Consider the following 23,018-nt stretch of genomic DNA (forward strand, 5'->3'; position numbering starts at 1 on the left):
TAATAGAGACATTTTCGGCATGACAAAGCTTATCATGACAACTGTTACATACTACAGCTGGAGATATAATCTCTGCTAGCTTACAACAGATACACTTAGCTTTGGTAGAACTGTGTTTCAGGCAGCATGGTTCCTACAGCAGCTTCTGAGAAAGAATCAGATTGAGACATCTTGTAAAATGTAAAAAGAAAAAATAACATTTAATCACAAATATCTTATTTCCTCATATAGCAGTTTCAGGAATGGGAAAAAATGCAAATGCTAAATAAGCAAAAAAGCAAATAGCATAGCCCTCTGAGCATAAAGAAGGCAAGACGCATATAGGAAGTGGGGTAAAATAAAACCAAATATTTTTTGCCTCCAAGTATGACGCATAACGCAAAAAGAAGTATACATTTTTTTTGCCACTAACAAACATCCGGAAATGACGCAACTTGCGTCATAACAAACACAACTTTGCGCCAAACAACCTGGCGTCAACTAAGATGCAGGAAATGACGAACTTGCGTGATCATAGATGCACATTTGCTCCAAAAATGACATAATAAACAACAGCATTTTGCGCCCTTGCGAGCCTAATTTGCCCGCAGACTTAAAAAACAAGTCAAATTGAAAAAGGAAACTAAACCCCAGGTAAGAAAAAAACTTTCTAAAACAAGATTCCCTTACTGAAACTACTAGACTGCAAAGGGAAATATACATAAACCCGACTCATGGCAAATATAAGTAAATACATATATTTAAAACTTTATATAAATACATAAAGCGCCAACCATAGCTGAGAGTGTCTTAAATAATGATATATATTTACCAAAAGACACCCATCCACATATAGCAGATAGCCAAATCAGTACTGAAAACGATCAGCAGAGGTAATGGTATAAGAGTATATCGCAGATCTGAAAAGGGAGGTAGGAGATGAATCCATATGACCGATAACAGAGAACCCTTGAAAAGATTTCCCGTGAGAGAAACCATAAAATCAATAGGCAATACTCTCTTCACATCCCTCTGACAAACACTGTACTCTGAGAGGAATTGGGCTTCAGAATGCTTAGAAGCGCATATCATAGAAGAAAACAAAAAAATCAAGCACAAACTTACTTCACCACCTCCATAGGAGGCAAAGTTTGTAAAACTGAGTTGTGGGTGTGGTGGGAGGTGTATTTGTAGGCATTTTGTGGTTTGGGAAACTTTGCCCCTCCTGATAGGATTGTATAACCCATACGTACTACCTCATGGACTCTTGCCAATTACATGAAAGAAACATACGCTTTTTACCTTCCTGCATCCAGCCTTCTAGCTTGAAGCTTCAGGATTCCGCTATACGGATAGTCCATACGGCCTCACAGGAAACCATTCAGGTTAGCATTACTCACTCAGTCTTTTGCGGGTCATGTGATCTGCAATCAATCTTCAGCTGGTGTGGAGCCACCGTTGCACTTGAAGAAGAAAGCGAGTTCCTCCACTCGTAAAAAAATCCAAAAACAAAGAATCTTTTTCTTAAACAGTAAACTAAATTAAGCTTTATTCAATCCTAAAAATAATAGAGACATGAAAACCAGTCTGACGCGTTTTACATTACATGCCGTACTCGTATATGTGTATGTGTGTGCGCGTGTATATGTGAGTGTGTGTGTATATATGTATATGGGTGTCTGTTTATGTATGTATGTATATGTGTGTGTGTGTGTATATGTGTCGGTGTGTGTGACATTAGTTTTTAATCTAAGCAAATTTTTATCACATAACCCAACATTTTGTTTCATGATACTTGTAGAACATATAATTTGAAACAACTTTCCCATTTACTTATATTATCATATCTGCTTCATTCTCTTTATATCCTTTGTCGTGGGAGCAGCAATACACTACTGGGAGCTAGCCGACCACATAAGGTGAGCCAATGGCAAGTGGCATATATATATATATATATATATATATATATATATACAGCAACCAATCAGCAGCTAGCTTTCAGCAGTGCATTGTAGCTCCAAAGCCTACCTAAATATGCTTTTCAAAGGATACCAAGCGAATAAAGCAAATTAGATGATATAAGTAAATTAAAAAGTTGTTTAAAAGGACATGCTCTATCTAAATCATTCAAGTTTCGACTTTACTGTCAAGTTTATCTGTTATATGTGGCAGAGTTTTGAAGATCCCTTTCTTCTCCCTTTCTATAATGTTATTCGCACACACACACACCAGTTGAAGTTCTATCTTCTACATAACAGAAGCTCCAACTTCATCATTAGAAAAATGATACTGTAAGAGCACGTGACAGTGTGACAGATCAGTATCTTAGTAAAGGCATATCAGCTGGCAAATCCATGCTTCGTACAAATCTGTTTCACACAAGGGGCATCTCTTTTTGTTTTCCCCACATTACACTGAAAATAGAACCTCTGAAAATTGCGCTTGTTCTTGTTTCTTCTAAAGAGGCTGAGTTGTTTTCTGTTTTATGGCTGCCTCATTACTACTATTACACTACAACCAAGCTAAAAAATAATTAAATGTAATGAAAGAATTACACTTAAAGAGTAGGTACCAATATATGATCTTTTCTAAACTGAATAAAACTTGTATTACCTCAGTAATGTGTTCCTACATGTCACTCTCAATATGAGGATAACTCTTTGTACTGTATTTTAGCTTACTGTATCTGAAGTGTTCGTTTTCCACTTTAAGACTTTCATCCTGTATTTTTTATTCCTACCTTGCAGGTATTCAATCCGAGGTGTAGTAACCTGTGTGACAAGTAACATATTCTCATATGTTTCACGTTCCTTGTTGGAAAAGGATAGAATTGTTTATGCTTTGTTAGTATCTTTTGAGGTAAGAATAAATTAAATCTAATCATCAGATAAAGTACTATATTACAATGAGTGTCCATACGATATTCTTTTCTTTACATCTTCACGCTAGGTTGAACATTCTTTAGGACGTATGAAGCCAGGAGAGAGAGAATTTGCTATTTCTCCAGATCTATCTGTGTCGTTGATGCAGAGATTAGGTAGAAATGCATCAGTGTCACGTCAGCAGCTAAGGAATCCACTTGACTGGATGACTGAAGAGCAGTTTAAAAATCTACAGGTATGTTTTTACCTTATCTTCATCATTCATTACATGTTGAGATCATAGAATTACAGGATTCATCTATACTATAATTGCGTTTGTAATGTCCGGTGCCGTCGGCAGTTGCACATGCATCCTCAAAGGAATGTTGGCAGCGCGAGGCAGCCAAAAGGATTCACTTGGGTGCAGCAAAGCTGCTTCTAGGTGGATTCCCGGAAATGGCAAAGTGGTGAAAGAATCCACCTCCTGCCATTTTTGGAATTCACCGGGATGCAGCGAAGGCAAATGGAGCATTACAAAAAAAAAATGGCCGCAATAAGAATAAAAAAATTAAAAAATCGCACGCAATAAGTATGAAAAAAACACCTAACCGCCCGCAGTATTTTAAAAAAAAAACCTAACCGCCCGTACGAAGTATTAAGAATAAAGTAAACTAACCACCGCACAAAGTATTAAGAAAAAAAACAACTACCTAATAAAATTATTAACCCCGAAATCTGCAAACCCCATCGCAAACTACCTAATACATCTATTAACCCCTAATCCGCCAACCCCCCACAACACATTAAACCTAATTTACCTATTAACTTCTACACCGCCAAACCCCACAACGCAAAAAAATAATTTAATAACTAAGCCCCCTAACCTAACACCCCCTAAATTAACCCCTTAATTACAATTAAAAAAATTACATTACATTAATCTAATTACAGAAAATAAAACACAGCTAACATTACAAAAAATATTAAACAACACTATCCAAAATAAAAAACATAAACCTAATCCCTATGAAAATAAAAAAGCTCCCCAAAATAAAAAAACACTAATCTAATGCTAGACTAACAATAGTCCTTAAAATGGCTTTTTGTAGGGCATTGCCCTAGGTTTAACAGCCCTTTTACATTACAAATAAACCAAGTCCCCCCTAACAGTAAAACCCCTCACCCACTAAACCCCCCAAAATAAAAATAAAAACTAACACTAATAAACCTAAACTACCCATTGCCCCTAAAGGGGCATTTGTATGGGCATTGCCCTTAAAAGGGCATTTAGTTTTTTTTTAAAAAATTTGCCCCCAAAAACCCTAATCTAAAAAACAACCTCCCCCCAAAAAAACTAACTAAGACTAAAGCCCCAAAGAGGTACTCACGGTTTCAGAAGTCCGGCGGAGAAGGTCTTCTTCCAGGCAGGTCCATCATCTTCATCCACAGCAAAGGCGGCGCAGAGCGGAGGTCCGGAGCGGTCTTCCCAGAAGTGGCGCTCCTCTGTGGCAGTCATTAGTGGCGGTGGCGCTCCTCGGTGGCGGCGGTCCTTGGCAAAGGCATGGAGGTTCCTCTTCATGCGATCGTCCGCCGCACACTGAAGATTGAATTCAAGATACCCCATATTTATTGGGGTACCTTGAATTCCTAATGGATGAAATTTTCAAAAACAGCCAATAGGATGAGAGCTACTGAAATCTAATTCAGCTACTGAAATCTTATTGGCTGATTTGAACATCCAATACGAATGCAAGGTACACCAAATTGATTGCCGTACCTTGCATTCAATATTCAGTATACCACGGACATTGGATGAAGAGGAGCCTCCATGTCGCTAAGGACCTCTGCCGCTGAGGACTGCCACGGGTGCTGCTGAGGACCATTAACTCCGCCACAGATGACCACTGCCGAGGATCACCACATCTGGGAAGACCGCTCCGGACCTCTGTTCCGTGCCATCTTTGCTGTGGATGAAGATGATGGACTTGCTGGACGAAGACCTTCTCCGTCGGACTTCTGAAACCATGAGTATCTATTTGGGGCTTTACTGTTAGTTTTTTTTTTGTTTTTTTGGGGGGGGTTTGTTTTTTTAGATTAGGGTTTTTGGGTCAAATTTCAAAAGAGCTGAATGCCCTTTTAAGGACAGTGAAAAAGAGCTGAATGCCCTTTTAAGGGCAATGCCCATACAAATGCCCCTTTAGGGGCAATGGGTAGTTTAGGTTTGTTAGTGTTAGATTTTTTTTTATTTTGGGGGGTTTGGTGGGTGCGGGGTTTTACTGTTAGGGGGGACTTTGTTTATTTTTAATGTAAAAGAGCTGTTTAACTTAGGGCAATGCCCTACAAAAAGCCCTTTTAAGGGCTATTGGTAGTTTAGTATTAGATTAGTGTGTGTTTTTATTTTGGGGGGGGGGTATTTTTATAGGGGTATTCGTTTTGGTTTAATTTTATTATTTTTGATAGCTTTGTTTATTTTTCTGTATTTTTATTTTTTGTAGCTTGGGGGGTTGTATTTTCAACACATAGACTGCCCTCTGGGCAGGCTTATCGACTAGTAGACTATAATGTTGTATTTTGGCATCTATACTTTATTATGTGAAACCCAAATAGATTAAAATAGAAGATCTTATTAAGTACAGCCTAAAACTCAAATACAATCTGAAAGTATAATGTAACTATAAAAATAAATTTAATTAACCACAGATAATGCACATATACAGATTATATTACAAAAGGAAACATTATATAAAACAAGTCCTTAGTGTGAAAAAAATAAATGAACAGTTTGTATATAAAAATGAGACCAATGACAGCTCGTTGGAATCAGGTCTGCTTAACTCTTGTAGCGAATTCTTATAGGAATAAAAGCATACAAGGGTGCTACACAGTGTAAAATCCCCTATAACCAGAGAACTCAAAGACGGATCAATGTTATTCCCAATCATAGAGCACCTCCAGGTGATGTATCTGGCAGGATCCCAGCAAAGCCCAACCTTTGGTCAACAGCTTCAACTGGGGTAACTTGTCTGTGTTCAGGATCTCTCCAAAATAATATGTTTAGTAAAACAATATGTATAGTAAAAACAATATGTATAGTAAAAATAATATGTATAGTAAAAACAATATGTATAGTAAAAATAATATGCATAGTAAAAATAGGTCTCAATGTTCAGTCTATATATTATATGAAAATGTATCAAAATTTACAAATAATTTTAATATTTAAAATGTTTAGAATATTTAGAAATATGACAACAAATGTACATGAAAAAACAGAATTAAACATTCATAGTTTAAATAGAGCGTGCAGTTGTAAGACATTTTTAATTTACTCATATTATCAAATTTATTTTACCTTTGATGAAAAGCATACCTAAGTAGACTCAGGAGCAGAATGCACCAATAAGAGCTTGCTACACAAATATCCCTCTTATCATTGGCTTACCAGATGTGTTTAGGTAGGTCCTAGTAGTGAGTTGCTGCTTTTTGCAGGGGTTAAACACATAGTTGCAAACACCAGTGTAATAATAATATGCTCTAACGCATTAAAGTGTTTTCTTTTTCCACTTTTAAGTTTATTTTAACTTGCTGAAAAAGATTCACAAAATCATAAATTACGTATTCAACTGCGGCTTCATACATTGATTTCCTTTGAAAAATGAAAGTTTATCCAGCTATTGACAATATATATAACTGAAAAAGTTTGTATGTTTTCTGTAGATCTTAGCTACATATTTTGACTGGTTTGGGGAGATATTTGACCGGATGTGCAAGGATATTAAAGATACAACATGGAAGACTTTCTGCGAAAGTGAACAGCCTGAAAACCCTTCATATGTAAGAAGTTTTAGATGTAGCCACCAGAAAACATGGCCTTAAAATCAGAACATTAAAATGTGGGATAAATCTTTTCAGCTGTCTTTTGGACTATCATTGTTTTGTAGAAATAACCATTATAACTCCTTCTAGAAGATGTCACGTATAAATGTTATTAGAGGTTATTAAACATTATATTTATGATGTAAAATTATACTGTGGCTGAATGACAATGTGAGTTATTCTTTATTTCTTAGGAGGAGATCAAAGGGGGATAAAAGGCATATTTTGTAATAGGTATTTTATTAATTTGTAAATGTCAACATGGGGATATAGAGAGACTGCAGCTTTGAGATCAGGATCTGCATCAATATATAATAAGAATGTTTCAGACTTTACATACATTTGTCTTCAAGGTGAAATGGCCTGAGGGGCTGGAAGATCTGAGTCCACATCAGAGATTTTTGGTCTTACGAGCTGTGCGAATAGACCGGATCCTGCCAGCGGCATCTAACTACATTAATGCAGTTCTTGGAAAAATGTAAGTTATCTTCTCCTCACAATTTTATTCAAAACAGTAACATAGCTTTCCCATGTTCAGATGCGACTTATCACCAATACCAGCATGCTAATATTTGTCTGTAACTACTGCACACTGGCTACATGAATGTGATGTCATCAGGTATTCTCTTTTTATATTGAATCTGGTTCAAAAACAAAAGTCAGGTGTGTAAACTTCCATGTAAATGGATAATTTGACTTCTGCTAATTGCAGATACAAAGCAGAGTCATCAGGGGATATTAAGGGACCTCTGGCATGGATGGCGCATGATCACCCGTGCTTGCTAATCTATGATAAAGACAACTGCATCCCAAGAGCTTTGCTTCTGGATTTGGCTAAGAAAAGGAACCAGAAAATATCAGTTTATCCCATCAGTTTGCCAGAGGATAAGGCTGAGGAAGTCATCCTACATGGAATGGCAGAGGTAAAGTTGTGCCACTACTAATTCCTGGATGCTAATGCTGTATAAATGCTATATAGGCTAAGGAATTTCAATGTAAAGTTCAAAGAAGGGTGTTGTGTCTTAGTACTAAAATATTTATGTTAACGTATAGTAGTTTTATTAAGTTCACACTTAACTTATTCACTTATTTTCCATGATTCCATCTGTTACCCATTCATCTTTATTTATGGTCATCAGACACAAAGCATAAGGCCAGATACATCTTATAGATATCATAAATCCTTAGAATACTATTGAGGCCTATACCAGACTAATACAATTTGGCAATAAACAGGACATTAATAACTATCTTAAATAACTGTTTTAATGCTTCAGTAAAAATAATTTTATTTTCCAGTTTTGCTTAATTTTTGCTAAAATCTTACACACATCATTGAATATTTAGTCATTCACACACATTTTTTTGTAACAATGAACCTAGTTGTTCAAGTAAATATTTTGCTTTAAACTAACGCTATGTAATGTAATATTTAATATATAGGGTCTTTGGATTTTGTTGGAGAATGTGCAGAATTCGCTCCAATTAATGATGTCACTTGAAAAAACTTTAAAGTTAAAGAAGAATCCAGATAAGAATTTTCGTTTGTGGATGTCTGTTCAAGCCAGCCAGAATCTTCCAGCTAGGCTATTTCATTATACAATTAAAACTGTTGTAGACACACCGATGGTAAGACATACATTTACGTCATTTTTATTTGTGTGAAAAATTAAAATACAATTAGCCTATGAGGATAGATTAGGTGGAATCAGATTAAATCCATGGCACACAGCAACTGAACATAAGCCTAAAACAGAGGTATTGTTAAGTGGTGTCACTACAAAAAGGTATATGTCTGGGGGGCGGAGCCGATAGCTGAAGCGGCAGGACGTGTTCTGTTAGAGCTCTTACATCCAAAGCCTATTAATGGGGATTATTTTATATATATAGATTTAATTCTTATCCCGATGTGCCTATGACATTCCCCTGAACACTGACAAGCGAAGACACTAGCTTTTGGATCACGTTTTTAGCCTATGGTCTTCGGTGCCACTGCATGGTGAGTGACCACGCCATCTTAGAAACTAACTCCAATATACTTGAATGGGAAAGTCATCTCCGCCTAATCAAACTCCAGCACCTTATGTCAACATATGATCTTACCCTAAGGGGTTTAGAAGATTCTTCTTATTGCTTTAAGAGGTCGGAGAAATCACTGTTCTCTCTGGCGTGACATACGATCTATGAATGGTAGGCTGCCGCACATACCCCCCCCCCCCCCCCCCCGGGAAACCGGGTTACTAAGCAGTGATAGACAATTACTATTATTGAAGAAACGGTGGAGCAAAACCTAACATTACACTAAATAGAGCGCATTTGCTTATATATACGAGCCGACGGAATCTCATACATTCAGATAAGTGCTACTAAATGGAAGTTGAAGCCATGCTATTGCTCCAGGAAGTGGAGGAGATGCTGAACTCCCACTTCACTGAGCTCCATGACGTGTTTGCAAAAGAGTGGAGATCTGTAAGAGAGGTTTGCAGCTCCTTGATACATAAGCCGAGATCTTTAGATGAGCCCCTAAGTGCCTATCATTTACCTCCAGAACGAGAGACTCTAGTGAAGGCTTCTGCCTGCCGGACAGATGTCAACCAGCCCTGGCTTTGCAACTCGGTGGAGAGGATTATACCCAGTGAGGTCGCAATTACCTTTGTGGAGGACTCTGAAACTCAGTACGACTCCGGCAAACAACTGATGGAGCTGGAGATCATAAATACCATCACATATACTGGAGAGCAGGGAGCGGGTGCCCTGCCTTGTGGATTAGTTGCTCATTTCCTGGTCTCATCTCTAGGTGATATTACAGACACGGCAGATGCTTGGCAGGTTATAGTTATTAGTGCTATGTCCTCACAGGGCACCTGTTCTGGTGGTCAGCAATCTCAGGCACATTTGATCTGGGAGAAAGTGGTGGGACGATCTGAGACAAAACAAACTCCCCTCACATATGTTAGACTCTGGTGCCTCGCTTCTAAGCTGGGAATAGGATAAGCGTTTTCTCACACAGGGTTACCGGCAGTATAACAAATCCCCCTTCTTAGAGGACTGGTGACCTGTTCATATCACAACTTGATTATGCTAACTATACTTGGAGGTCTGCCTAATTTACCACATATTCTGTCTGTTTGTATATATTTGTTTATGTGCACTTGTCCCTCAAAGATATGGTAGACACCACTATTTCTAAATATTGATCAGTGTACTGTGATGACGGCTACTACGCCTGAAGTTTAAGGTCTTAATTGATATTCTATCCTCTTAGTGTGTTCTCATGTATAGATGGACTTAACATATTAATACACTTTAGTTTGGGTGAGGGACTGTCAACAATCCTTATTTTTCTTTTGACTAGTGAATGTTCTATATTCGGCTTTTCCTCATATCTTACCCCGCATTACAGCTATAGAACTTAGGGAGACACTAACAACGTTAGTCTTTAATGCAGCCCCCTCAGCAGAAGTGTGACAAGTGTCTAATTAACAACTACATATAACTTAACCTACTAGTTGTAGACAGCTATACTGTTTGTAATCCCAAAGATGTCCACAACATGCTCCTTACTCCCGTGGATGTCGTGCTATCAGCGGCCAAGGTGGCGCGATGTCTACCTGATTTTTGGTTATTTACAAACAGCTTAGTTGGGACATAGGAATCAAAATATCTTAGTTTGAGTGTTGACATATAGAATATCAATAACATCTGAGAAACAAAGCTGACTCTCATTTCAGACGTTTGATATATAACAATTATGATACATTCATAGGCTCTGCACACATTATCGCCTGGAAGGAGGGTTGAGTATTTCAACATTTTGCTGCCTATATATATAGTTAATGGTAACACAAATTCTCTCAACTAGATCTTCCCCCACAGTTTTTTTTTTTCTTTCTATCTTATTTAAGTAGTCATGTTTAATAGTAATGTGTGGCTCTCTAGAGATGCGCCTATTAATGTTTTAGTAGTAATGTTTTAGTCTGAGTGCTCAACTTTACTGATATTGCTCACCGTTTTACTTTAGTATGTAGAAATATCCATTGTAATTGCTATTTTACATTACTGTCTTATATGACATTAAGATGGTATAAGCTAACACTGGTCCAAGAGTGGCCATCTTTTTCATTATATTCCCTCGAGATACTAGTTTAGATAATATGGGTCCAAGAGTGACTCATTGTGATATGAGAGGGATTTCAAAATGTTCAATAAAAAAACGAGGTTTCAGTTTCACTTGTTATGGTTACTATAATACAATTTATATAACAGAAAATGAGGTCCTACCTACGTAGACCCCATATTAAATTAGACTATTCTTCATTGTATCTTTGTATAAACTTATTCACATGGCACACTCCATTAATTGGCCTCACTATAATTTAGTCACAGATATCTGTTTTTTTCATGTATGTTATTATTATATTAATGCTTACAATTCATTTGTTAATGGAGGTGCAAGTTTTTTTTTTATATTGGTCTAAAATGTAACATATTCTTGCAGTGTCTTCTTATTTCATGTATGTTTTGGAAACCTCAATAAAAATTCTTTAAAAAAAAAAAAAAAAAAAAAGGTATATGTCTAACATTCTACTTTGTGGTGCACCAAAAATACTCACTTACTGTTTGCCATTAAGTAATCCCTGTCCCTCTGACATCTATTATAAACAGTAAATGGCAAATGGTCCAATAGACAACATGGATAAATAATAACGAAGTGTGGAGAATATCTCCTCCCTAAATCTGCATCTATTTGCTATTAGAAGTAAAGCAACCTGTACATGCCAATTATTTAGCTTTCAGATGAATATAAAGGTTAATGATTAATCATACTCACACAAACTCAAACACTCTCTTGCACACACTCACTATCTCACACTCTCTCAGAGACTCTCTCTGAGGCACTCTTTCACTCACACACTCTCTCACACTCTCTGAGACACTCACACACTCTCTCACACACTTTCTCACTTACACTCTCTCTCACACTCTCTCTCACACACTCACTCTCTCACACTCTCTTTAAGAGACACTCTCACATTCACTCTCACACTCTCTCTCTCTGAGACACTCTCACACTCACTCTCTCACACTTAAACTCACACACTCACTCTCACACTCTCTGAGACACTCTCTCACACTCTCTGAGACACTCTCACACTGACTCACACACTCTCTCACACTCAAACACTCTCACACACTCACTCTCACACTCTCTCTCTGAGATACTGAGAGACACACATACTCACACAGACAAAAACAAGAAAGCGCAGATTCTGCACAAGAACATAAAGTTTTGTTGTTTTTCTTTGTTGTTGAGAAAACCACAAGCACATTTGGAAACCAGCTTCAAATCACAAGTAAACAAAAAAATGGATAAAAATCCTAACTCTTGCTCTAAATTACTAGTACATTCCTGTGAGCACTTTTTAAAGGCATGTATGTGCGCACTGTTGGTAAAAGGTGTTCACATGCACACACACTTTAGAGGGAACGATGAATAGAATTGTTCCATGTTGGAATTAATTTAAAGCTAAGTAGAAGGTACAAAGGGATCCAGGTTAAGTAGTGGTTAAGATGTTTGCTAGCATTGTCTTACTCTTAAATCTCTAGTAAACTATATCCATTTTAGAGGTTCTACAAAAACAGAATAGCTGTAATAAACATAATATGTTATGAAGCACAATACGTTTTATATGTTTTGATGGTAGTAGTAGTAGTGTGTATGTATATATATATATAACACATATATCTTTTCTACATATGAAGTTTTTTCTTTCTCAAGCTTAATTGGCATGAATATGGCATTGAATAATACTGTATTTAGTTTTATATATAAACTGTAAATACATAACTATATACACTATTATATACATTATACATAACTATATAAAGTATTATATATACATAACTATATATACTGTGTGTATATATATATATATATATATATATATACGTATATATATATATATATACACTGTATATAGTTATGTGTATATATAATACTTTATATAGTTATGTATACTGTATATAATATTGTATATAGTTACGTATTTACAGTTTAATTTTTTGGGCATCAGATAATAATCTAATTTTATTTGAGTTCTGAGCACTCCTATTATGTATATCAGTTTAAGCTATTTTACTTTTTGTTTCATATCCCAAAGAATAATCTCAGTTATGTTATTGATCATGTTGTGTTCCTTACAGAATATTAAAAGTGGAATGATTCACTCCTGGCAGTTGATTAGCCATGAGACCCTAGGGATGAGTACTCGTCCAGAGTGGCCAGTTGTACTTCACAATCTGTGTTTCCTGCACTGTGCCATTCGCTTGAGAACACTGTACGGTGCCTCTGCAGGTTGGAATTACCCAAACACAATGCGCTTAGGGTGTACAGAATTAATGGTAAGTTCCTACACACCTTCTGTGCTAAAACAATAGCTCAAGATTATAAGCAGGATATAGGTTGTATAAACTATTCTAGATATGTCATTAATAAGATCCCTTCTATCTAAAGCAGGGGTGTCCAAACTTTGCTCTCCAGAGGTTTTGGAACTACATTTCCGATGATGCTCAGCCAGCATTTTATCTAGCTGAGCATCATGGGAAATGTAGTTCCAAAACCTCTGGAGAGCAAAGTTTGGACACCCCTGATCTAAAGTGTCATCATTTACTTTAGTGCTGTATAAATGTTGCATAAAACTAAACACAAATATCTATTTATATTAATATAGCACTATTAATTTAAAAGCACTAAATACATTCCATTCCCCTTCATCTAATCATGAGTGCTGCCATTTTGGAAGCGAGGTTATGCTGCAGGTAAATGAAGGATAGTTGCTGCACATGAGCAAACAGGTCAGCATTGAAATGTAGTGAAAGATAGATTCAAAATGGCAGCACCCATGACTAGAGGGAGGCACAGAATAACCTAAATACAATGCTTATAAAATGTATTTAATGCACCATTGGTAACAATGTATACAGAATACTTCTGGGTAAAAGTAAGCAGGGAAACTTGCCTAGATGTGCTAATTGGCAATACATTCATTGTTGTGGCTCTTATATTAATAGATAAGGTAAAAAGAGAGAAAAGAGTGAAAAAAGATTGTTTAAAAGTATAAAACCATGAAAACACACAGAGATGAGCACTCTAAAGAAGACTCATTTAATAGCATTGATTATCCACCCAAAATATATTTATAGTTTATATAATAATGCACCATTGTTGTTATACTGTGGTAAAGTAAACAAATACATTTAAATAAATTGTCAGATGATCTCATCCAAGACAGCGCAGGAAGAGCTATTAGCACCCTCACTGCACTTGTATTTGTACAGTGAGAAATTATAGTTTTGTGAGAATGAAATAGCTCATTAGTTTTAATGATAGAAATGGCACCTTTTTACAAAACATGTTTTACAGTGTGAGAAATGTTCAAAGGGTTCACTGTTTTCAATGAGAAAAGCTGCAGCCATTTTTTATGCACAATATTAATATCTTGTTTTGTTAGTCTTGTTTCCAGACCAAAACCTCTCCAAATTAAAACACATTTTTTTTACAATAAATATATATATACAATAAACAGAAAAAATGTATAATAAACATTTTTACGGTATAATGCAAACACATGCACTGTATACCCATAATGCTCCAGTTCAAATATGTTAAACAATAATGTTATTTATTTTAAAAACAAATTCCATTGATTTTAAAAACTTTCTCGCTCTCTCTTTCTCTCTTTCTCGCTCTCGCTCTCTCTCTCTCTCTTTCTTTCTTTCTCTCTCTCTTTCTCTTTCTTTCTTTCTCTCTCTCTCTTTCTTTTTCTCTTTCTTTCTGTCTCTTTTTTTCTCTTTCTTTCTCTCTCTCTCTTTCCCTCTCTTTCTCTCTTTCTTTTTCTTTCAACATGAAATACTGTACTTTCAGAAATAGGCTTAATGAATCTAGACCACTGGTTTTCAAACCTGTGTCCCCAACAGTTCAGATTTCTTTACTATGGCATGGAAAGTCCACAACGTCATTCCAATTACTAGTGGGATATTCAACTCCTGGCCAGCAGGAGGAGGCAAAGAGAACCCCAGCAAAGCTGTTAAGTGTAACTTCCCTTACCCATAATCCCCAGTCAATCTCTTTGCCTTTGTCAATAGAGGATGTGCAAAGATGATGTCTGAAGATATTTAATCCTTTTATGGGTACTTTTCCCTGCAAGCAAGGATTAGGGGCTATGCTGTGTCCATGTCAATCTCTTTAGTAAGAGTAATGGTGGCTTTTAGAAGTTAGAAGGTGGCGAGGTGTCCTTGCTTTATTTCTAACATTTATGCTACCCCTATTATAGAAAGCCAGGGTTGGTTACTCTGTTCTTTCTTTTACTTTAAGGTCCCTGTCAGTGGCCGGATGAGGCTGACAGACCTGAAGCTGCTGTAATTGCTTAACAGCAGAAGACCCTGGAGGGTAAGTCCTTTTTATATATTTTTCTTGGGACAAGAAAAGAAAAAATCATGAAGAGAGGACGGGTATATTCAGGGACCAGGTGGGACCTGCTACCCTCAAGAGGGGTTAATATTTTTATATATCTCTTCTAGTTGAGAGATATTGCAGCTGAGCAGCTATCTGATTTTCAGTCAGTTTTCAGGGATTACGCCGCTTTTACTGCCTTCTGTAGGGTCTAATGTAGATTTTATGTCTGAGGCTTTAGGTGTGAGGGATTGTATATCATTACGTTAATGTTATTTACCTCATGCCTCTTATCCCTACACAGTCTCTTACTAACTGTTATGTAGTTTAATGGCGATTTTGTGTATGTGACCGTTAAGTCTCTGACGAGCCTTTCGGTCAAACTTTAGGGCGCTCTGTCCTTGTTCCCTACCTAAGGTCCTTATACTGTGGACATATGGAGATATATATTTTTACCGGCCACATAGTTAGATGCTCCTACCCTTTAGAGAGAGCAGGATAAGAGACCTAGCTCTAAGAGGTTAATGCATGCTCTTCTAGGAGCTGAACTGCGCTTAAGCATACGGCATATAACAGTTTTCAGCAATTCTCCGGAGGAAACACTAAACCTATATAGGTATTTCCTCTCAGGAGGTTAAATCTATGTGTTTCAGTATCGCTGCAGCGCAGCAGGGCCTGGAGTCAACTCCTATTTGTTTAAAGTAGTTTTTATTCTTAGCGAGTGTGAGTTTAGATGTTCTAGACTGGAAATGAACAATTGTATCTACTGCGTGTTTCGCAGGCTAAATACAGATCCGGTGCAGTGGGGGTTAATTTTCCTGCCGCAGGATCATTGTGGTGGGCGCGAAATACGCCATTAGGTTCTCCTTAAAAGATGGGTGCTGAAGAGCGGGTCCACCATTGGAAGCTGCAGCACAATGTTTTTGGAATAGTTGCTGGCCAGCTATGGCTCTTGGTCGCCCTCTGTTCGGTATTAGCATTAATGGATCCGCTGCTCTCCTAAGAGTTATAGGGAATCCATTACTGAGATTTTGTTTTTATCGGCCGCTTAGTAAGCGATACTTTTGTGTAAGGGATATATTTCTGAATGGGTCAGCTTGTTGTCTCTTCAGAATGTTAAGTCCCAGGTTAATCCCCTCAGTAGCTGTTGGGGTTTTACTCTATTGTGACGGCACAAATAATTTGTTTGTCTTACTAAGTATTTATATATACATATTTATCTTACAGACCTATTTGGTCCTGTACTGGCCTAATATTTTACTTTTTACAGTTTTTCTGTTTAAAAGAGATTAGTCTGATATTTTGCTGTCATCTGGTGATCATTATTAGTATATTTACACATTTAATGTTAAATAATTTTCCTCTTTTTGAGGCTATTTCTGGCATTCTTGTTGGCTTTATAGAGATGGGTCCTATGTTTAAGTGATCTTAGATCTCTATGAGGATATTTCTAGGTATCCTTCTTTTATGTTTTCATTACTGCTATCTTTTCAAGTGATGATTGCGATTTGAATGACCTCATGAATTTTCATAGTTCCTTTATACAGTATATTATATTTTCTAATTTATATATTCTTTATAACCTTAAGACTCTAATGGTTATTTTCTTTATTCATGTTGTAATATCATTTGAGGAATATTTTTCTTATGATATTTTCATATATCCATTTATATGTTAAATTAATCTAATTTTATGTTTTATGCCTTTGTGGAGGTATATTGGTCCTTTACATATTCTTAAGCACATGAGCGTTGTTTTCAATCTCTCTCATAGGGGAAATTTGCAAACATGACTGTCTATATTTATTTTTTGTGTAGGATCTGTTTAGGTCTCTTCTTTGCCCTTTTTATCAGATTTTCTATTTTTATAGAATCAGGGGGTTACCATGATAGCTTAGTGGTTTCCTTTGTTATCTTGAAATTGTAGGTTGAGAGTTCAATTCCAGCTGTGGCAGGATGCTCTCCATAATATGTTCTACAAATATCCTTGCCATATTCAGCCTTATATCAGGTTTGGATCCGCAATGTCTCTGATCCTTTGACTGTGGAAGTTGTATCCCAGAGATTCAGGATAGGTTTTAAGCCTTATCCTCCCACAGACAGGTTTTTCCTGTCAAGGCTATCTGCAATCCAGGTAAACAGGAGGCCTTCTTAAACTGAGTAAAGGACCTTTCTTTCCTGGGAGGGTTTGTTTGAGTTCCCGTAGAGGAACAGGGTCAAGGATTCTATTCATATCCTTTTGTTGTTCCCAAAGAAGAGGGAACTTTTTGTCCCTTTTTAAGCCTAAAGGGTCTCCACAAATTCCTCAGGGTTCAGACCTTCTAAATGGATAGTTTTTGTTCCTTTCTTCCCTTGGTTCAAGAAGTCAGTTCTTGACTACAATAGATCTGAAGGATGAATATCGTCATGTTCCCATTCTCAGGGAACATCACCAAGTCCTATGGTTTGCCTTTCTGGACAGTTTTTTCCAGTTGGCTGCTCCTCCTTTTCGCCTGGCTACAGATCCCAGAATTTTTACAAAGGTTCTGGGGGCTCTTCTGGCAGTGGTCAGGTCACAGGGAATTGCTGTGTTGCCTTACCTGGATGACATTTTGGTTCAACCGTCATCTTTTCATCTAGCAGATATGTTGTTATCTGTCCTTCATTTCTTCTGAGACCTCTGCTGTTCCCAAGGATGGAAAGTGAATCTGGGAAAGATTTCCCTTGTACCACTTACAAGGGTGTGTTTCTTAGGAACAATTATAGAAACCCTGTCTATGCGATTTTTCCGACGGATGTCAGAAAAAAGAGCCCTCAGTGGCTCATAGGAGAATGCTGCAAGATAGCAGAGCAAATAGACCCAGGATCAATCTCAGGCACTGGTGTGATGATTTTTCCAAACTTCTTGCTTTGTGCCTTTCTCTCCAGTTTGCTATTCCTCCGTTAGTGGCTCAGTGCATGGAGGGATTGGTCTGATGCCTGCTTCAATGGATGTAATTTCCTTTGCTCAGTTCCATCAGAGACCTCTGCAGTTATGCATGCTCAGTAAATGGAATGGAGACCACTCAGATCCCTCACAGATGATTATTCTGGATCCCCTAACAAGAGACTCTCCCTTGTGGTGGATTCTGCAGGACTTTCTGTCTCGGTGCACGTGCTTCCTGAGACCTTCTTAGACAATTGTTTCCACGGATGCCAGTCTGTTAGGCTAGGAAGCAGTTTGGAGCTCCGTAAAAGCACAGGGTCTGTGGACTCAGGAGGAGTCTTCTCTTTCCATGAATATCTTAGAGTTGAGAGCAATCTTCAATGCCTTGACAACTTGGCCTAAACTAGCCTTGGTCTTGTTTATCAGATTCCAGTTGGACATTTTCTCTTCAGTGACTTCATCAACCACCTTTGCAATGAAAGGAGTAACTTGCATTCTCCAGTGGGTGGAGTCTCATGATTGTTGTCTCTCTGCCCTCCACATCCCAGGGGTGGACATCTGGGAGGCCGTTTTTCTGAGCAGGCAGACCTTTTATCCTGGAGAGTGGGCTCTTCAACCAGAGGTTTTTACAATGATAACCTTCAGGTTTGGGGTTCTGGAGTTGGATCTGATGGCATCTCATTAAATGCCAAGCCTCCAAAGTACTGTTAAGATCAAGAGATCTTCAAGCGGTGATTAACCTCTGACTTCCAGTTGGCTGTTCAGACGCGCTGAAGAGCTAGCTGCATCTGGAACAATGCCAGTGCCTGATCCCCCTTGGTGAACGGGTTTTGCCTGCATGCCAGGGGCATTGAAGCAGCTGGTGAAAGGCTTGAAGGGCTGAAAGTTAAATCTGCCCTCCTCATGGAAGTGCTCAAAGGCACTGAGGTGTATATTCTAGAGGCGATCAATATTCCAAAGACCTGAATAGCTGACCTGCAAGAGTGGTTGCAAGTGAACAGGAGTAGTGTTGGTGTGAGGAACCAAGGTTATCCAACCCTGCACCAGTCACTTATTTGGCACAGAAAGGGTTTTCAGCCCCCTTTTCTGTCACCTGTAGCTCAAATGCTGCCACCACTTAAAATTTATTAAAGGGAAAATCTTAAGGAAAACCCCAGACTTTACACATTAACTCTAGAAATACAATTTAGCAGAAAATAACCTAAAATTATACAGTTCTAATATTCCAGTCTCTTTCAGTAAAGTGGTTCAATTATTAGACAAAGGCCAAACTTAATAAAGGAATTATTTATTATGCCAAAATATTATGCACAATGCATTAATAATAAAAAGTTGTTACAAATAAAATTACACACGCAAACAGTGTTCTAAAATAAAAAGGAGAAAAACAGAATTGAATACTTTACTAGCTTCAAGATCTGCGCCAGGGGAATGGCAAGAAAATGATGGCTCCTTACTTCTGTACAGCAGCTCCCCTTGTAAGAATGACAATCTTATTGTTAAAAAATAAGATTCTTAAACCTACTTCTCAGAGATCATGTTGCTTAACCACACCCTCCTGGGCGGGCTAAGAAACCCCACTGTCTTTACAAACTTCAATAGACTAAATTTCTTGCCTGAATTTATACAATCCATTATCATTCCTGCTAGGTAAGAAATTTCTATATTTACATATTTAGAACCTCTTAGTTTTATTGGGAGAACCAGTTTGATATCAAATATGCCATAGGTTGTCATATTTACCTGCCGTTAAGGTTATAACACTTTTAACCCACATATGTACATAATATACCAATGTCCTGTCAGTGACCTGGTCAGTTTTTGTAATGAAGGGCCTGTTTTGCATCATGCATTCTATTGACAGCTTAAGCCATAAACTTTATCCTGTGTATCTCTGTGACTAAGAGCTTCAGTGATTTTATGACTCAATGCATACACACTAGCATTTGGTGGCTAGTTAGAGGGTTCTGGCACTTCAAAGAAAATACAAACACAATTCTTCTTGAAAACAAATAACTGTTTTGAGTGCAAGCTGCACAAAGTTAACTCCTTAGGAGCTGAATCCTGAGATATTTGTGACAGTTGGTATTTAAGAGCCTGCAGATTGGCCGTGGAGGTAGGAAGGTTGGAATGCTGTGGAACCCGCCTGACCTGTAAGTCGGAGCCAACATAATGGTGACTGGAGCCTCATAAGTGAACGCTATGATTCTGGAGCTGTGAGTAAAGCCTTATATGTATTGAGAGCTAGGTCTTAATTACCCAGGAGGGGGCCATGAGTATATTTGTTCTCAGTGAAGATGTTGGTGGGGGCTAATAATAAACTGTTTGTTTAGCTTCCTTACCTCGTTGGGCCTTTTTGAAGCATAATTTCCGGGACAAAATATACTGCAGGGTCTCTAAGCAAGGGAATATAATACACTAAAACTGCCTTAGACTGCAGAGTGTAATTAAAAGTCTCAGGTGGATTGGATAGTCTGCAATAAAATTTGGGTTAAAACCCTGAGAAATGGAGCTGTAAAAATTCTCAGCAAGGATATAAATCAGGAACGGTAATTACTGAGAAAAATTTCTATATTTGGCTCGTCAGACATTCTGGAATACTAGTACATGTGGACAAAACAAGCCACCTTACTGAAGACCGCAAGTTTGTTTAAGACTATGTGGAATATATAATTGTTAAGCCTTAACGGGTTTGCTGTACACCCCCTCAGGATTACCTAGATTTAAGGTTTTCTTTATGTTTTGCAAAAATGCATGAGAAATTATTGGTTTCTTTCTCAGTTATAATAGACAAACAGTGAAGATAGGCTATTAGCTTTTATAACCTTCAAAGTACAGATTTCTCTGAGTTATAAGTAGAGTAGAAACGGTTTTATTTTTAAAGCAAGGGAAATTTAAAATCCATGTTGTTGCAAAAAGGCTTGATTAAAATGATAGTACAATAGTTGGAGTGTTCCAGTATAGCAGTTTGAATGTTATGAATATTTTGTAAAAATTACTGTTTTCTGTATCTAGAAAAAAGAGATGGCTTGTTTATCTGTTTATTACTTTTTTTGCTAGGAGTTAGAGTGTGAATAGAAAGGACTGTGGGTTTAAGCAATCAAATTGATAAAACATACGAATATTGGCTGTGAATGATCATGCTATACACTAATTTAATCAAAAAGGGATAAGATTGGTCATATTACACATTTAGTTGACCCCTAGGAAAAATTTGCTGGTCATAAAATCCTCACATCACCCCCCTTCCCCCACTCTTTTTTTGTTTCCCTTTGTATTTTATTACCAATCACTTCACTCCTTCCTTCAAAGGAAAAGAAAGGGAGAATAAAAATATATATATATATTTTTGTTATTTATTTTTAACTACACACATGGATAAATATTTATCACAATCCAAAAATAAATCTCTAGCAATGGCTTCTAGAAACAGAGATAAAAGAACTAAGGGAAGTAATGAAACCATATCAGAGTCTATTAATGAGAGCACCAATCAGATTGACACACAAATGTTGATTAAAAATATCTCAGATATTTTTATACCACAGTTTGACCAGATTAAGTCAGAGATATCTGGCTTAGCCAATGAAATTAGACAATTCGCAAACAGGTCTCACAGAGGCAGAACAGCGCATATCTGACGCAGACGACAGTGTTACTAGACATGAGACAAAAATTAATTTCATGGAAAAAAATTCTGACAGTCTGCAACAGAGAGTAGATAATTTAGAAAATCTTGCATGTAGGAATAATACTCCCAGAAAATACACAATATAAAGATTTAATATATTTATATCAGAAATTTTACCTAAACTCCTGAAGATCCCTTCTTCTGATACTCCTTTTATAATTGAAAGAGCTCATAGAATAGGTCCCCTGAGAGAAGGCAGACATAGTGATAGGCCTAGGCCCATAATCGCTAAATTTCTAAATTTTCAAGATAAGATAAAACAGTATTATAGGAAAAAGAAAGAATAAAAAATATAGAAGGTAATAGAAATTTTATATTCCAAGATTTCTCTGCAGAAGTGACAAATAAAAGGAAAGACATGTCACCAATATGCTCTAAACTGATTGACAGAGGTATTAATGCTACTTTATTGTACCCCGCCAGAATCCGTATACAGGTAGACTGAGAGGTAAAAAGTCTAGAAAATATTAGAGAAGCAGAGGCATTCGTGTGTGAAATATTGAAATAATGAAGGTTAAAGTTATGCAGATTAATATCCTCGCTATTAAAATTTGTAAATTATTTGGTTCCTTTGACATAATAAGGTGGCATTGGGAATGTGATGTATGTGTTTTTTCCCCCTGTTCTCATTTAATTAAGGAACAAGTGTTACTATGATTAATCAATTTCGTTGTACCTCCTGGAACGTGGGGGGTATTTCTTCCCCAATAAAAAGGAAAGCAATACTTAAACATTTTAAGAATTTGGGGACAGATATAGCCCTTGTCCAGGAGACACACTTAAAAGGAGAGGAATTAAGTAAATTGAAAACTAGCTGGGTCTGGAAGGTTTTTGGAACCCCTTGCAAAAGTAGGAAAAGAGGGGTGGCCATTTTAATAAATAAGAAGTCTCAATACTCCGTAGGGTCTTGTTATTTAAATCCTGAGGAAAGATAAATTATTTTAAAGATGGAAATAAAAGGGACAAAATGTACTATATGTAATGTTTATGGACCGAACCAGTACTCCCCCAAATTTTGGTCAAATCTTTAAGTTCAATTAGTGGATAAAGTAGAAGGCATTCTCATCGTTGGTGGGGATTTTAATATGGTCTTTCAGGTGCCACTAGATAGGTTCTGACAAGGTACATCCCTTAAGAAAAAGAAGTATATGTATAATATGATATTGTATGAGTGACCTTAGTTAGACCTAAAAGATCGACAATGCTGCCCAAAATACCGATAATCTCCCAATAAAGCTTAAATACAAATATAAA

General features: G+C 37.1%; 1 protein-coding gene across 1 annotated transcript in view; it reads left to right on the top strand.

Annotated features, from left to right (window-relative positions):
* The window catches only part of LOC128657631 (uncharacterized), a 524,168-nt gene that overhangs the window by 455,827 nt on the left and 45,323 nt on the right, over window positions 1-23,018 (top strand). Inside the window, exons 91-97 of the mRNA XM_053712016.1 lie at window positions 2,727-2,838; window positions 2,929-3,096; window positions 6,558-6,674; window positions 7,070-7,194; window positions 7,429-7,639; window positions 8,160-8,345; window positions 12,921-13,118. Coding sequence (XP_053567991.1) covers window positions 2,727-2,838; window positions 2,929-3,096; window positions 6,558-6,674; window positions 7,070-7,194; window positions 7,429-7,639; window positions 8,160-8,345; window positions 12,921-13,118 — 1,117 coding nt within the window. The remainder of the gene's footprint in view (window positions 1-2,726; window positions 2,839-2,928; window positions 3,097-6,557; window positions 6,675-7,069; window positions 7,195-7,428; window positions 7,640-8,159; window positions 8,346-12,920; window positions 13,119-23,018) is intronic.

Source organism: Bombina bombina, chromosome 4, assembly GCF_027579735.1.
Source record: "Bombina bombina isolate aBomBom1 chromosome 4, aBomBom1.pri, whole genome shotgun sequence".
Classification (NCBI taxonomy): Eukaryota; Metazoa; Chordata; class Amphibia; order Anura; family Bombinatoridae; genus Bombina; species Bombina bombina.